The 18,097-nt window shown below is 40.1% G+C and overlaps 1 protein-coding gene across 1 annotated transcript in view; it reads left to right on the top strand.

Annotated features, from left to right (window-relative positions):
* THEMIS (thymocyte selection associated) overlaps positions 1-13,902 on the top strand; it is a 56,541-nt gene extending 42,639 nt beyond the window's left edge. Inside the window, exons 5-6 of the mRNA XM_033143750.1 lie at positions 10,978-11,131; positions 13,742-13,902. Of these exons, the coding sequence (XP_032999641.1) occupies positions 10,978-11,131; positions 13,742-13,869 (282 nt within the window). The 3' untranslated portion in view covers positions 13,870-13,902. The remainder of the gene's footprint in view (positions 1-10,977; positions 11,132-13,741) is intronic.
* Positions 13,903-18,097: the final 4,195 nt, after the last annotated feature.

Below are 18,097 nucleotides of genomic sequence, written 5' to 3'. Positions count from 1 at the left end.
GGTACTGACACCTGTTAATTGTCTCCCTGTCACCTGAAGGTCAATGGGTGGAGATAAAAGCTTTTTTGACTGTCTGTGACACTTGGACAGTGAAATACCCTTCCCAATATGATTTATACAGATCCTTTGCTGTCCACCTTCCTATGGGCAGCTGCAGGGCCAGAACTAGGGTGGGATGAGAGTCCCGGGCACCTGATTCAAAGAGGTACCAAAGTCATGATTAATGTTATACATATTATTAGTAGTCATGGGCGAGCATTGCATTTCGTGCTAAAATAGGGGAGTGAGTTAAATACTGCAGAAATTTTGTAAGAAATTTAAAGCTTTAAACAACAGGTATTGCCAATTTCCCAATTCCAGAATCAGCAACAAATTTAGACCTCTTGAATATAATCCTTAATATTCATTAATGGTGCCTTATCAAGACTTGTGTAAATGTATTTGTTGTTTCATTTTATTACAACTGTTAATCTTTTACATCATAATTATTGGGCTGGCTTAGGGGTGCAGTTTCATGTTGGTTGCCCTGGATGTAAAGAAATCCATTTCTGGCCCCAAGTGGCTGAAACATAACTCTTGAAGAAAGAGTTTGGCCTTGTGTTATATTATGCATTTCTCCTTTGGCTATATATGTGTGTGGTTGGCTCCAGATGTACTTTGGCATGACTGGAAAGCTTATTCTGCAACCCAAATTTTTCAGTAGATTAGGGTGCCAAAATGTGCAGAAAGCTCCACAAGAACAAGAGACTTCACTGATGTAGACAGTCACCTCAGAAATCACAAAAGGTGACTGGGAAGGGAATGCAGAACTAGAGCTTTCCTGCACAATCTCGCTGTGAATAGGGCTAAAGTAAGCTCTATATCTGAATCCTACCTTTTCTTCCAGGCACTCTCATTTCTTGACACAAGCAGAGTCTGTGTTTCAGTTCACCCACCTGTAAAATAAGACGATGATCTGCAGCCACATCTTCCTTTGGGATTCTGTGAAGATTCATTAGTCAATGTCAATAGTCTGGTGTTCTGAAGACATAACATGCTATAAAAATGTAAAGTACTTAAGATAGCAGGGCATACATCTCCAAGCTCAAACAGTTCTGATTATAATGGAAACCAAGGAGCTGTGCTTGTAACGTGAAGGCATGGCCAGAAACAGCTGCAGCTGACTCCACCTCAGAACTTTGTATTTCAGATGACACGAGATGAGATGAAAATTCTGTCTGTGGCATTTGACATATGATAATATATTACATATACGGAATCTCCAACTGCTGCTTGCAGTTATCAAGCAATGAACATAGATGTGTGACTCAGCCTTGATACACAGTCCGATCTGGTGTGAAAAATACCTATATAAATATAGATTTATGCTAATCATGTAAAATGGTTAGAAATATGCAACCACTTACAGAACAATAAAAACACCAAATGATAGTTGCAGAATTAAAAAGAAAAAGCTGTTGGAGTTTTTAAAAGTCTGGGGAAATAAAAAAGGAAAAACATTCTGGGGAACCAGGCAGAGGCCTTTCTCGGAAGTGGTGCCTTCGCTGTGGAACGCCCTCCCATCAGATGTCAAGGAAATAAACAACTATCTGACTTTTAGAAGACATCTGGAGGCAGCCCTGTTTAGGGAAGTTTTTAATGTTTAATGCTTTATCGTGTTTTTAATATTCTGTTGGGAGCTGCCCAGAGTGGCTGGGGTATAAATAATAATAATAATAATAATGCAATACAGTGGGTTGGACTAGATGACCCTCATGGTCCCTTCCAGCTCTACAATTCTATTATTTTATGATTCGTCTGTCTTCCAGGGTTGGCACACCCAGAGAATCACCTTGGGCAGCAGGTGCTAGAGACTCTGGTGGCAGCCTTCTCACCTCCAGTTGTCCCACCTGAGCCTTTGGGCAATTGCCCTTGTTGGAGGACAGAGCTGGGTATGCCACATCACTTGTCCTGCACATCCCAAACTAGCCTGCTGTTGCCCTGTGGAGAATGCTGAAGTGAGATTCCGCTGCAAATCCATTCAGTTTCTGTATGTCAAATTGGGTGGGGATGGGATCTTTGTCCTTTGACTCAGGAAGAAAAATATCTTGGGCTGGCCTTGCTGGCTTCAAAAATATGTGAACAGGTGCCAGGCAAACTTCCAGTAGTCCAAGGTCATGGTAGTACAAAGGAAAAGAACCTCTCCCAAGTCACAATACTGTAAATCTAACCTCAAGGAGTGGGTACATTCAGAGAACTTAATTTACAGACAAGTTCTGAGTCCCAAACAAAGTTTTGTGAAAAAGAGCCAGTTTTAATATGGTGGAGAAGTGTCTGTATGGATATATGGATATTATTTCTTGTCATGTTGTTGATGTATAAATGTTTTTAGTATTATGTGTGTTTTTATTTTCTGTTCATCTTAATGGCATTTTTGTATTTTTAAATCTTTGTGAGTCACTTTGAAAATATTTCATAAAAAGTGAGGAATGGGTTTAAATTATAATATCCAGGAGAAATTAATGTTCTCTGCACTTTGTGTTGGAGAGGGATGATTACGTGAAATATTTTGTTTCTGATTTGCACCATGAAATGGAGGGAGGGAAGAAGGAGGTGTAACATGAATTCAAAATGCTTCTGGAAGCTAAATGCAATATCATCATCCCCCTTCTGAAGTTGTTCCTGTAAACAATTCCTTCTCTTTCCCCTCTTTTTATACTTTCTCTTCACATGGGATTAGGGTTTTGTTTTTGTTTTTAAAGTCTGCATTATTTGTCGGCTATTTCATCTACCAGTGCCCAGAGACAAACTTGAATCTAGTTAACAATTTAGTACTGCTGTTATGCAGAGCCACATATTTTCAAATGTACAGAGGAGGAGGAGGAGAAAATAAATACCTCTCTTAGATTGGATCTTTTTATGACAAGTCGTTGCCTGCAGTGAATTTTTACTATGAGTTATGGACCCTTGAAATGAGGAGTTTAAAATGGAATATCTTAGCTGTATTAATTTTCAAGTGTAATGCATAAAACAGGAAACAGAGACATCTAGTGGTTTCCATGGCATTGCCCCGAAGATAGGAAATAAATAATAAAGTAGGTTCCCTAGCACCACCCTTTCCCTGTTTATTTACAAAGCATTCGTGTGTTACATAGCATTTTAATACACGATAGGCATTTTAAAAAATGGAAATCTACAAAATGGAACATTTTATCAGTTTACCAGGTAATAGGCCCCTCTCCCCAATTACATTTTGGAAAATACAGGTCAATAGTGCATATGAGAATCTGGATGTCCTCCTCAGATGACCCTATTTTTCATTAGGAGGAAAGTATCAGTTTTAGTGAATTATGCTTAAATTAAGATGTAAGCAAGGTACCTAGAATGCTAGCTGACTCTGTTCAGGTGTGGTAGACTAGACTTTGCCTCAGGAAAAAATTACAATAGAATTCCACCCACTGAACAAGTTGAAAATACATTACCTTATCTAAATGTGTCATGTGGGGAATAATTCACCTACTTTTTAAAAGCTCAACATTTTCCTGGTGAAGGTATTTACCGTGGCTTAGTAGTTTCTTGCAGCCAAGGAGGCTCCTAAATCTACGTGGACAGTCAGGTTTCTCTATTCACAACAGGATGTGGCCTGCCTTTCCCACAATGCACCTCCCTCCATTTAAAGTTCCAAGGCAGTCCAAGCAGGCTGGGTTTGCAAGGAATAATAATAATTATTATTATTATTATTATTAATCATTTATACCCTGCCCATCTGGCTGGGCTTCCCTAGCCACTCTGAGGAAGTACATCTGAGCATCTGGACTGAGGCAATTTGTTTTTGAAACTCATAATAAGATAGTAATAAGTTTAAATGAATATTTATCCACAATCTTTTATGGTTGTCTTCTTCAAAAACTGCCGTCCTAATCATCTAATGAAAAATGTGCTATGTGGAATGTAAAATGGGCACCGTAACTACTACACTCAAATTATACCTCCATTTCAGCGCCTGCTAACCACCCACACACCGACTGTGCTTGCTAAACTCTTCCCAAATGAAAAGGTAGAGCAGGTTTAAACTACAACACATTATTTATTTTAGCCCAACGTAGCTGCTGCGTTGTCATAACTGTGTTGCTTTCTATGAGATTATCACCTTGGACTCTCGTTGAACCTCCTTTTTAGGCATGACTAATAGGCACTTGATGCTAAAAAATATTCATGCACATTTTATTATACCTTCCAAGTTCTTCAGGAAAATAAAGAATATGAAGCACTACTTGCTGCCTTGTATGCTAACAAGGCTGCATGAAGATTCCTTTCATTGTCACTGGCCATTTGGAAGACTTTAGAAACCTGTAATTCCTTATTCCACATTGCCCAGGGGACTAGGTTGGGATCTGCATGCTGGGACAGTGAGTTTAAAGTTTCTGGCCAAAACTATGGACCCTGTCAGTTCGTATAACTATAGTTATGTAATACCCTTGCAAGATATTACTCTGGTGTGCAGTATAGCTGGGCTTGTTGACAGCTTAAGCAGGAAGGCCACTGTGGCATAAAATAAGTAACAATCAAAAAATCATTATCTTTTCCAGAGTGGAACAAATCAGCCTTGACTCGCTGTCTAGTTTATTAATAGCACCCTGTGAAGTCTCAAAGGTTCCCAGCTCCTTCTAATTTTATATTTTAGAGGCATTTATCTTAAATGGCTGTGAACATCAATTATGGATAGCCATGCAGACATCCGATTCATAGCAAAGAGATGCTTTTGAGCAAAATCCTGGTTTCTTGCTAAGGTCTTACCTCTCCATGAGGAAAACAACATAAGTATGGATCACGATTATGCCAGTTTTAAAGGCTGGTGGCTGATAGCAGAGGAACGAAATTCTGGAGAAATGGATTTCCTAATGTTTGAATAGTGAAATGTGAGCCGGGCATATGAATCTTGTGGACCTAGACTTGGGAAGTGTGAAAATCCTCTCTGTCAAAGTTGTATCTGACCATGATAAGGGGCAGAGAAATCCATCTTACAGATTACAATGATATGGAAGATACACCACTGCTGTGCCAGCAAAATAGCCACTGTGCCTAAGGCATGCTCAGCCCAGGAGGGTGGGTGGGGTTTACAAAAAAAGTGTAAAATTCACACCCCCACCCAGTGTCCCTGGAAACATCAGCACATCCTACCAATCAGGGGGGCTGTGCCCTGATATATGGGGGAAGGCAAGAATGGGACCACACCCCCAAAACACACCCTTGCATGGCAACACACACAGCATGCGTTTGTGTTTGGAGTCCCAAGGTGAGGGTAAGGGTTCTAGAAAGAGACATTAGCAATGTGTTCGAATCCCCATGTGTGGTCAGGAGGCAAATGTTTTGTCAAGTGTTCCATAGTCGTACAAGGTGCCCTTTATGAAGTTCTGTCTTGTGAGCTTTCAGGAGGCCAGAGATATTTAGCCCCATGATGTGCACCCAATGTTTCCATGTAGAGATCATATGCATGGGGTGTGCTTTTATTGGGAGTTGAGTTACACCATATCCTATGCTCAGTTCTGGTGATGTGAGCAGAATAGTTGTAGGCTACAGAGCCGGGCCAGCAATGTTCAGATTTTCCCTATCCCACTGAGGTTAATGGGAGGGAACCTCAACTGAAAAGGCTCTTCTCCACTTCAACACTAAGCTCAATGTTGGGGTTGCAAGGAAAGCCTCACCAACAGTTCTTAAGGCATGGGCAGGCAGATAATGGGAGAAGGGCTCCTTCAGCTACTTTGGACCAAAGTCTAGCTTCTGTCTATCATCAATTTGCTACTTGCTTTGTTAAAATAGTAGGAGAGAGATTTGATGGCATATATTATCTCAATACAGGGACACGGGTGGCGCTGTGGTGTAAACCACTGAGCCTTTGGCTTGCCAATCAAAAGGTTGGCGGTTCGAATCACCGCGACAGGGTGAGCTCCCATTGTTCAGTCCCAGCTCCTGCCAACCTAGCAGGAGCTTGCAAGAAACTCCAGTCTTTGGCATCTCCAGGTGGGGCTGCAAAAGACTCCTGCCTGGTGCCCTGGAGAGTCACTGCTAGTCAATGTGGGCAATACTGAGCTTGAAATTATAAGACAGCTAAACATCCACAGGACAGGTTGATAACTGGCAGCAGTTAATGCCAACATCTCTTTAGTTCCCCCCCCCCCCAAAAAAAAAAAATTCTGAAGGCTCTCTAGGATCTCTTTAAAGATTGCAGTTAGAGGTTTATGATCTGTATCTCGTAGCATGGGTAACTATAATAAATGTACGGCAGAAGTTGTAGTGCAATGCCCAGCACTGATTACTCCAATAAATGGGCTGTTTTCTTCACTAGAGTAGTTTGCAACCATCGAACAATGTAACATTCTGTCTAGCAATGTGCAACTTCATCAAAGTATACTGTCTCTCATCTTGTAGTGTGTGTATGCACTCATGGTGTGTGTATCAGGCAGAAGAACTGTGGCATGTTCATTGCCATATATTTCCTTATATGTTTTGCACATTGTGGTGCAGTTACTGTTATACCAAAAATAACAATAATATTCCCTTAAGCTTGATCATCCACTTACTTTTCACTATGTATAAAGTGTTATAATAATCTGTTATAATAATTTGAGATAATAAAATGTTATAATCATTTGAGAATTCTGGAATTTCCTCAGTTTTTAAATTAAATGCCAGTCAATACACACCCCTTTTTATTTTTAGGCTACAACTAGATTTTATTCTGGATATGTACTAATGTACATAGGAATCAGATGGTAACGTGAGTTGCAGAGTGTATGTTTGCGCTGGATTAATTGTTAGATGATAGGTAGCATTTCAGGCCAATTGGCAGGAAGGGAGGCAGACATAATTGTTGTAGGAACCCTTAGCCATACCCTTTGCAGCAAGCATTGGATGTGATACAATAGATTTGTTCACACGTTACACTGAGCTCAGGTAAAAGCTGTCTCTACGCATGTACAAGTGTTTGTGCAAAATAATGTACAATTGTTGATTTGTACCACTCAACTACTGCATAGACAGGTACTCAGACTACACACACGTTGAATGTTACATATACGTAACTGTACAATATACTATTTATATAAGGTACATAGATTATATAGTTGTTGAATGTAACACGTGAACACCCATTGTGGTTTAGCATCACAAGAACAAACCTAGCCTTTTCACTGGCTCATACACTTCCTTCTGGCACAGCTATCAGGGGGAAATCAAAAACTGTTTCTGATTAACCACAGTTGGCCATGTCCTTTGAACCCACACAAAGTGGGTTAATTCAAGCAAGCTAACCTCAAATGGTAGTTGATGAAGCTGCCTTGCTTTCTCTAATCTTTGTTAAGATTTACCATAGTTTAGGGTTCCGACAACATGCTAAGCTGTTATCTAAAACCAAAATGAAATATTCTAAGTCCCTCCTTGCAATTTTGCCAGTGAATGAGAGGAACAGTAGGTGCATATGAGCTGGGGGAAAGGAAAGGTTAGGCTTGTTCTTGTAACACTGCACCATGGTAAAGTATTACTTACCTGTGCAGCCACTGCCTTTGCTCTTTTGCAATATAGTTTAAGCAATAGTTTGGGCTCTTCATCTTTATATGCAGGAGCTCTCTGGCTATTTGTACAACTTAATATGTATAACTACACCATTTAATTCTATGAAGAACTGTGTAGGCTCTAGAGCCTGAGAAAGGCCTTCAATAATTTATAACGTGATTTCTTTCAGAAGTGCTTTAATTTTATTGCTAATATTATGGGACAAATCCAAGAGCTCACTAGCCTGGTTTAACGATACTGATATAATGTCAGCATTTGTACTCAACAGACATCTTTAAGGGAAAGGGAAAAGTTAAATAGGAGTGGACAGCCCAGCATTAAAGAAAAAAAGGGGGGAACCTGGGATCTCTGTGGGAATATGGGGTTTATTAATTATTATTTGTTTGAAGAAAACACCTTGCTTTTGTACATCTTTTACTATGTGGGAATAAGCAATGTATTGAATATTCCCATAAGCAAAATGTGGGAAACATTGTACTTTTATTTCAGACCAAACTTCTGCAGAAAGGTACAACATCCAAGCTTACTGACTGCTATGTTTCCCCAGCTACTGATCCTTGTCTTAGTTTCCAATAAAAAGGTCTGTTTTATTTAATGTATCATCTCTGACTTCCTGAGGTACGATGTGGTCAAAGGCAACCTTATCTTTATAGCATGGTGCACTGCCTTCTGCAGATTTAGTGATGCTCGAAGGGTTTTTTTGTTCTTTTTAAAAAAAAGAAAATATACAAGTGTTGAGGTAAAACTGTTTTGGCGGCAATCCTTTAACTTGATTTCATCTTGGCTTTCTTTATTGCTCTGCAGGCCTGTCAGATAAATGACCACAAATCCTAATTCTTGAAATCCAGACCCTTTCCTGGAAGACTCCTCCCAGAGGCTGAGAATGATTTTAATTTTTTTAAAGCAATTTGAGACGTTCTTCTACATGCCCAAATACACAGCACTGCTGCTTTAACATGTGTGTGGAGGAGTTTCATGTTTCATTCTGTGACCAAGGAAAGGCTCTGTGTGGACAACATGGTATTATAGTCTATGTGCTTAGTATTTTCCTTCACCAAATAATCCAGGAAGCTAAGCAAACTGTGGGGCTTTGGTCCTGCAAGCATAAGTGCTTTGATATGTATCCAAAGGCTGTTTCGTTTATTTCAACTCTATGCTCACGTTTGTTGGGTAAAATAAATAGATCTGGTTCCTCGGTTTCATCTCAACTCAGTGGCCTGACCATGAAGGAAATCTTTGAGTGCATTAGCGTTGACACATGCCTTACAAAAATGATGACTAAATGGACTGATAAAACATGGTTTGATTACCCAGCAGATCCATATAGATTTGGATTTTGTCAATCTGTCAGCCAAAAGAGCCCTCTGTTACCAAGTCATACATGGCATGGATTTTCAGTGGATTTTCCAATGTTTTGTACACATTGCCTCTGCACAGCCCACATCTGAACTGACTGTAAAGAGCTGAGCAAAGAGCTCAGCAATACACTTTTGGGTGATAAGTTGAGCATGTTTAAGCCCATTAACTCAGTGGTGACCTACCGTAGATTTTTAGTGTTTTTAACAGGTGATCCCCAATGTTAAATAATGTTAAGTTCACTGGTTTCAGTGGGTCTACTCTAAATATGACTACCAATGTACATGACTATACATTGTAATCTCCCAAATATGCATATTATTGTCATGCTGATAGATATACTAGGAGGACATCTGATTTCAATATAAGTTGAACTTAAAAACTAGCATGACTTACTCTCAACTATTGAAGCCCTTTTTAGATGTTATTTTATTTGCAAAATGCCCTTGGGAAACATTTTCTGAAAGAGGCTATAAAAGAATAAAAGGATTGGCCTGATTGATAACATTATCACAGTATTTATGCACATTTTTCAGAGCTGGGAAATTTCCCATTTGGTATCTTTATTAAAATAAAGCTTTATTTGCAAGATATTTGAGGACAGTTCAAAATCAGAAATGTGCTTCATGCTGTGTTGATTACTAAGAAGGAAAAGCAACTTTTTTAAAAAAAGAAGGAGAACGAAAGTTTAGCTTCTGTTCTCAATGGCATAGAACTTGTCCACCCAAATGTTTGATGAAGATGCAGAAGTTGTTTGTGAGAGGCTTGTGCGTGCACTGTAATCATGTAAGTGATTAGGAAACAAGACAGCAAGTATGCAGAGTTCTCAAGCTGTATAGACACTGTGAGGTTTTTATAACTGATATTTTTATCCAGTGCATTCAAGCAAATATTAGCCCTGAGGGTGCATATGTGTGCAGTAGCTGGTCTTATAAATTATACCTATTAGGTCTGAGAATTCTGCTCCTTGGAAGCATGTCTTGCTGCCTGGCTGCTCAACCCTTCGCTTTTACCTTAAAAACAAGGTGGCCAATGATTACATCTAAGTTTGGCTTCCTAGCCTCATCTCCTTACATATTAAAATGTTTTTTGCTGCTGTGTTAGCAATGTATATTGGTGGTGGTGGTGGTGGGTGAGGGGTGGAAGCATGGGACGGTGGTGATGGTAGAACCCTTGGTTACTTGATATTTAGGTAGAAGTGGCAGGAGTTGTTTTTGTTTTTGTTTTTTTGGAGGGCCCCCGGGCCGGGCAGCATGGAGTCCTGGACCCACATCCCTTAATCTGGCCTTGCAGTGCCACTGGTCACACAGAAGAGGGCAGAGAGTTGTCCTCTGCTACCCAAGTGTATAGGACTTGATCTAATCAGCCTACAGCAAGGTAGATTTCAGTTGAATAGTAAGAGAAACATATTGATGGTCACAGCAGTTCGACAATGCAGCCAAATGGGTGGTATTTCACTAAGTTTTACTCAGAGGAGACCAGCTGAAATGAATGTCCCTAACTTATTCATATTCATTTCAGTGGGTCTACTATGAACAAAACTTAGTTGGATACTATCCAATTATTCTAAAAGGGCTGGAGAGATCTCACTTTCTGGAGCTCTTCAAGCTGTGACTGAACAAGTTGGGGATAATCTGACATTCAATTTTCCTGCAACAAGCAATGGGTTATATATATACCTATTTTTCTATGTGAAAAGAGAGAGATGTTATATCATACATATATGGAACACACAGGTATGTGTCTCTGTGTATGTGTGTTCTGTATGTACATACAAACATAGCATACATCAAATATGGTCTTCCTTGATACTCCAATCATATTAAAGTAATGTAGCTTTATATACCGGTACCTCAAAGATGTGTGTGTGTGTGTGTTATAAAATAAGTAAGTAAGTAAGTAAATGTAGGATTTATAATTTCCTTTGGCAAACAGAAGATTCTTCTGTCAAACCTGCAGCAAATTACCTAACAGGCAGTCATTGTTCTTCCTCATTTCATTGTTGAGAAGTTTCATGTTTTGACTAACAATTTACGCATAAATCAATCTTGCTGTCTGATGTAATTTCAGGATGTTTATGTAGATGCCACCAAGAAACGGACCTCAGATCAATCTGCTGCTGTTTCAGGACTACAGTTGAGTTGTCAAAGTGATTTGGAGCAGCAGGAGAACAAGGAGGAGATGGCGCAGACAGCTACATCTGCAGAGAACAGGATGGCTAAAGGTCAGTTGACCCAAGTTCTGAGAAATGCAGGCTTTTCACAGATACCTTGCATGATTTCACCCGGAACCATTGAATCTGTTTAAAAGCACAGAAAACACAGAGCTCTACAGAATCATAGCATTGGAAAGGACTCCAATGGTCCCTTCAGATTCTCATTCATGTGTCTGCCACAGATACATCTGATCATTCAGCAGCAGCCTTGAATAAAAGTCATTTACATACTGCAACAAGAATAGCCAGTGCTATTCACAACAGATGGACCTTTATTACATTTAATTTGCAGGCACAATTTCCCCCCAACACTGTTGCTCAGCCTTGATAATAATAAAAAACCAAGTATGTTATTGCGTTAAAACTATAAAGAAGTCTTCAGTTTACACTTTTCATTTCCAAAAAATATGCTTAACGTCTATATTGTTTCAGACTTTTAAAGTGCTTCTCAGAGATGCTTACTATAGACCTCTCTCTTATGATCTACAAACGGGAAAGCAGAAAGCTAAGCCCAACAGAACAGCAGCTCTCAGCCATATATGGCCACTGGTGGAGGAAGAGGAGTACCGGGGGGGGGGGGGGAAGCCGGGTTTATCCATTCTCTGAGGATGTGGTAAATACATCCAATGGGACACCATCGTGATCCTTGTCCTCATGCGTCCTCCTTACCAACTTCCTTTAAGGCAATTAGAGCTGATGTGCATAAATATAAGTGAGGAGGCCACACTCAAGGAAAAGGGGCTGGGTAGATCACATGAGCATAGCTGTCAACTTTCCCCCTTTTTAAAGGGAAATTCCCTTATTCCGAATAGGATTCCTCGCAAGAAAAGGGAAAAGTTGACAGCTATGCACATGAGCAGGGCCTGCTTGGGTTGGCATTTGTGTGTTGGCCTTATGCATAGTGAGGAACATCCTGAGAGCCCCAGGCTCATTCTAGCACCTTTCTACAGATGATATGCTGGATAGGTTATTGTGTAAGCTGCCAGGGAACTCAAACTCCAGATTCTGGTACAGGATCCCAGTGTATTACTCACTGCGCCCCTAAGTTGTCCTTGCTTCGGGGAAGGTCTTGGGCAGAAGGAGCGATTGGCCTTTCTGTGCTGCAGCAACCATGGCCAAAGGGATTGCTGCAGCTCACCAGCCCAGTTGGACCAGGTGATCTGGAATCCAGCAGGGGACTGGCTGACCTGTTGTTTCAGGTTTGGCTTCTTCTTCTTCTTCTTTTTTTTAAAATAAAATAGACTTTATTTAAGTTCAAAGTTTACAAAGAAAAATAATAATAATAATAATAATAATAATAATAATAATAATAATAATAATAATAATAATAAAGATTACAAAAATACATGAAAATAGCAAAGATACATAGCATAAGTACATAGATTAACTAAACATTAACAAAGCACAAACATATAAGATATATGTTTGTGCTTTGTGTTTGAGGTTTGGCTTCTTCTTGGTTGGTTGGTTCTTGCCCTTACTTTGCAAACCTGCCTCAGGCTCATCTGACTACTGTTTGCTACTTTGGACACTGATTTCTGCCTGACCTGAATTCTGTCTTGGGCCCCTCTGAGCTTTATCTGCTGCTCTGAATCTTTCCTCAGCATGGGCTGGGGCCCACCATGCACACCTCTGACCTTTCCAATGGACTGGTACTTGCACAGCTAACCTAGCAGGTCCCTGACACATTGTATGAACTGCCTCCCTGAGAAACATCAGGATTACACATCACAGATGTCCCACAAAACAGTAGGAGATTGTGCTAATCCCAGCAACTGTCACCCTAGAGCATGAATGCAGAAGGACACCCTGTGTGAGTCTAACATAACATTCTGGATTGAAATGCCCATCCCAACTGACTTCAGAAGGACCATGTCGATATCCAAATATCTGTTTGTTGGCTTCATCTGGATTGTTTGATTGAGCTGCTGATGAACAAAATACTGCTGGCCATCAGCATACAGCTTAAGCCTTTGCGGCTTTGTAGAGAATATCTGCTGAGCTGTTTGTTCATAAATAAACAAGCAGTCATGTCTTATTTTCTTCATAACAGGAATGGAAATGTGTGGGGGTAGTAATTCACAATCAGACTGCTTAGAGGCACAAGGCCAAAGCCAGAGTGCCTGGCTGTGAATTAATACAACATGCCTTGCTCTGGAGTGTCTGGCTGCAATTGCAAAATTATACTATAAAATACACTTTTCCCTCCAGCCTCGTGGTGCTGTCAGCTGCGCAGAGTGTGCCGTCATGTAGCATTTGATTTCTGAGTTGCACAGTGATTTAAGTGCTGCCAAACAAAACCAAAGTAAATAGCCATAGACAATGTCATATTCAGTGCCTTCCTTAGATGGGTGTAGTGCAATGGGTGTGCCCAGTGAAGGAACAGTAGCATCACGGGCTGCTCTCGAGAGCCCCACCTAAGTTTCAAAAGTGGCTCCCTGAGTAATATTCTCCTTGAAAAATAAGAAGTCAGCATTACTAACAGTGCAAAAAGCAGCTAGCTGTGTGTGTAGCTGGATCTTTCGGCCAGTTTCCTATTCCTGAGAGGCTGGTAATGGTGGGATGTTTCATGCACTGTAGACCCCTAACCCCATGTTGTGTCTCTTGCTTTATTTTCAGATTCATCAAAGGGAGTGCTTGCGAAGCACAGAGCAGAAAAGAAACCAAATGCCAGGCCTGACATTGATGATAAAGATATCAGTGTTACAGAAAGTGTTGCCCCCCAAAATCCAGGAGAACACATCTAATGATAATGCCACCTACTTAAGAAGAGGGACAAAAAGTGTGTGTGCCTTGTTATAAGACATCAGTGTAAACCGAAGATGATGTGATGGGAGGGGAGAAAGGGCTCATGTAGGCACTTGTACTCATGCAGAGCTCCCCCTCCCCCATCAAGAATATGAGTCTGCCAAGCCCACAGTTGTTCAGATAACACCAAGAAAGGGCTATGAGTTCTGTGCAATGATGCAATCAATTGATTGGTTTCTGTTCTTCAGTGGTTCCTCAAAATGTGCTATGTTATTCTGCCTAGTACAACTAGCCCTTTGGGTTGTACTAGAGTAGCCTTCCCTAACCTGATGCCCTCCAGATGTAAACTTGTGTCAATCCTAGCAAGCATGGCTACTGGTCAGGGATTATTGGAATTGTAGTTCAAAACATCTGGAAGGCACTAGATTGAGGAAGGCTGTAGTAGTCTATGGTTAAACTAGACTAGGCAAGCAATATGCAGTAGAAAAGGTGTGATTTGCTTTTAAATCCCATCTGCTTCCTTCTTCGGCAGGAGCTCAGCAGAATGCACTCTTCAAGTTACTACATCTGCCTGCAGGCTCTTCTTCTAATTGTGACATTTTCTGTTCAAGCATCAGGCCCTTCAAACCTTTATCCACCTGCCCTTTAAAAGTCCCTGTCAACAGAGAGCGAGCTGCACTTTATTAGCCCTGTTGTTTGAAGGCTTTAGCAACACATGAAAGCAAATACCTTTGCTGTCTCTCAGGAGATTGCTATCAGAGTCCTGGATTATGAACCCATCCCATAAATTACCATCTTCAGTGGGTGAGCCAGCAACCCAGTTGTCTGAGATCATTTGATAAACAAAGGACATCCTAGTTTCTACCAATCAGTTGGGCTACTTCTGACCTTCAGATATCTTCCAAACACTCTTTATCTAGCATGCCAAGCATGACTCTAAATAAAGTGCATGAAAAAGAAAAAGAAAAACCCACACACAATTATTTCCAATGAGAATGATAACATTTGACAGGATCTGATAATGAGATGTAATATGCTGGGTATAGAAAGTTTTATTTGTGTTTGTGTATGTGATATCAATTCACAACAATGGCTTTGCCAATGATGAGCCAAGTATTCCAGGTGCCTTGATTCTCTCCGAGAACAATTTTTATAAGGCAGTGGAGATTTGCAGAAATTAAAGCTCAAACTTTAATGTCAGATCATTTTGAATAACAACACACACACACACACAGAGAGAGAGAGAGAGAGATTTTATTATTTATAGAAATCTCTATTGGACAGGTGCTGAAAACAAGACTGTGTAATCCTGGTTTTAGGAGAATACATTAAATTGCCTGAGCATTTATCTTAGGATTGTTTAAGATACTGTACATAAAAAACAAAAGTAAGAGCAATTGGAGAGTGAGTGTAGGCAGTGCTCTTGATATACCAGTAGCTGTTATCAATAATACAGAAGCATTCTGATGAGTCTGAACATGAACGAGTCTTTTGTCCACTTTATTTTTCAGGATCCTCTGAAAACAAAATGATTCAATCTTGTCAGAAATGATTGTACTGCTGTCCACATCTCTGAGTATGAAGGCGGCAAGGCAAAGAAGGAAGAAATAGACACTCCAGTGATGGTGAAATGAATGTTGCTGTGCTTTCAAAAACATTGAGACTGAAATGTAGTGATACTGATTTATATTGTTGAAGGAAATACAGTGGTACCTCGGGTTACAGACACTTCAGGTTACAGACTCCGCTAACCCAGAAATAGTACCTCGGGTTAAGAACTTTGCTTCAGGATGAGAACAGAAATCGTGTGGCAGTGGCGTGGCGTGGCGGCAGTAGGAGGCCCCATTAGCTAAAGTGGTACCTCAGGTTAAGAACGGACCTCCAGAACGAATTAAGTTCTTAATCTGAGGTACCACTGTAGTAAAAAAAGGAAGAAGAAGAAGAGTTACTAGACCTTCAGATAACTTTGGAACAGAACAGCTTCGGAACAGTGGAAGTGCAACCTTATTACTCTTGCTTGATTTCTCAGTGGCTTTCAGTATTGAACATTGTATCCTCCTGAACTGTCTCCATGAGTTGGGAGCAAGTGGTAATGTGTTGAAGTGGTGCCACTCCTACCTACAAGTCTGGGTTCAGATACTGGTAGTAGCATTGGCTAGACCCTGTTTTACATGTTTGAATCCTCTGGGTTTCTGTTTTATTTGCTTTTAAGTGTTTTTCTATTGCCTTTTTAGGTTGTGTGTCTTAGTTTTAATGATATATCATTTCCTTTTTAGACTTTTGAGAGATTTTTCAACTTTAAGCAGTTTATAAATGCTTTTTAATAAATAAGTAGGAAGTGCAGCCTACACACATACAGCCTTTAGGCTACAATTCTATTGCACACTTAACTTGGGAGTAAGTCCCATTTCACTCATTGGGGTGTACTTCTGAGTCAACAGGCATAAGATTGCACTGCTACAAAATTGATCAGCGACTATGCTAAAATGCTGCCTTGCCTACAACTGCAAGAAGCACTGGCCTTGCCCTCTTTTGCACCTGATAATCTAGTTGCAGAAACGATCCACCTGCCTGTGCTTTGGAGAGCTCTGTGATAAGCAGGTATCAGCAGGTTTCACTTTTCCAAGGCTGGATATGCAGTGAATGATTGGAAATGCTCCAGTGACTGAATTTTCTCCTGCCATGCCACTGTCAGGGCATAGGAAGCCTGTCAGATTAAATAGAGAGAAGAAAAAACATGCAATCCTACTTTTCCTAAAGGGTAGGGGGAACACCACTCCAGACACGGCTTCCTTGCATCTGCTTAGAGAAAATAGTATCCATAGCAAAAGAGAAAGATGCCTTGGTCCTGTTAGGAATATATCCATACACAGGGCAGGATGCATGGTGTATAAAGAATTTTGCAATGCTAATTTTCCAAGGGTATATTTGCAGCCCCTGTTCAGATTATCGTTGGCAACACCAATACTCTCTTTGATCCATACTACCTCAAGTACCGTAATATGGCTGATGAATGCAGCTTTGTAAGATCTGTGGGCCGAATGTGTGCAGTTCTGCGCATTTCTTCACAAAATAAAGCCTCGCTGATCTCAATGGGACTTGCCAGGTAAGTGTGTATAGGACTGTAGCAGGTTGGTTGCACTTAAGTTCCACTGATTTCAGTAGGAACTAAGTCAAGACTAACTTTTCCCATTGATTTCAAGGGAACCAATACACTGTCTGGATCCATGTGTGCTTCTGTGACCAGTTTCTTCAACACATGCAGTAGGATCAAAGCCAGACAGTTCGTAGATCAAAATCCCAATGTCTTTAGAAGAAGATGAAGGGTATACTCTCTCTCTGCGCAATCTGTGCTAGTAAAGACCTTCTGTATTTAGTCCTAAGCCTCTTCTTTCCAGAAGCAATTCTAGTCTCAAATCCCTGACATTTTCTTTTATTCTTTTTAAAGTGTTGAACATTGTTTGCCCAAGAGTCTGAAGGCTAAAGAATTTCCAGATCCACTATGATTCTCTTCCAAGAGTAATGGAATCAAGAAAAGACCTATCATTAAATGTGCTTCAAGGGGAATATTGTTCTAAACAAAGAATGAAGCTTTTCTAGCACAAAATCTAAAATCTATTTAGGAATAAAAACAAGAAACATTAAAAAAAATCCCAAAACATTGTATCAAACAAAATCAAGGTAGGAGTACAAAAATGTCCAATGAAAGAGTCATCAATTCTCCTCTTTTTTCCATAATTTGCCACAGGCTCTGTTGCTGTGGGTTGCAGAAGGCTACAGAAGAAAATTAAGAAACCTGAATTAAATAGTATTAATAATTATGTCATTGATCATTCCCCTCCAAAGTGAATAATGTAGAGCATGGTGGAAAACTTCACACAGTCATGTAACTGACTAAGCAACATACCTATTTTCATTTTCATTTATTTATTTTAAAAACACAAATTATAATTCTAGTTCTATTTATTTCATTGAAAGAAGAAAGCCACCTGCCTCCTTCATTTATTTGTTTGGGTATTTGTTTTGTCAGTTTCTGGGCAGGGGGAGGCTTCCTTCTCAGAGACTCTGTGGGATATAATATAAATTAAACACAGAAAAGGTCAAAAACTTGTTTTCAAACTTTTCTCGAGTACAATTAGCGTAATATTTTAACAGCTGGCAGCTGCAGTAATTACTTTTAGATTATACATGGAAATCTGTTGAAATATAATTAGTCTGATCTATGAA

This window comes from Lacerta agilis, chromosome 3 (genome assembly GCF_009819535.1).
Source record: "Lacerta agilis isolate rLacAgi1 chromosome 3, rLacAgi1.pri, whole genome shotgun sequence".
Taxonomy (NCBI): domain Eukaryota; kingdom Metazoa; phylum Chordata; class Lepidosauria; order Squamata; family Lacertidae; genus Lacerta; species Lacerta agilis.
This window is presented reverse-complemented; position numbering and strand designations above follow the sequence as displayed.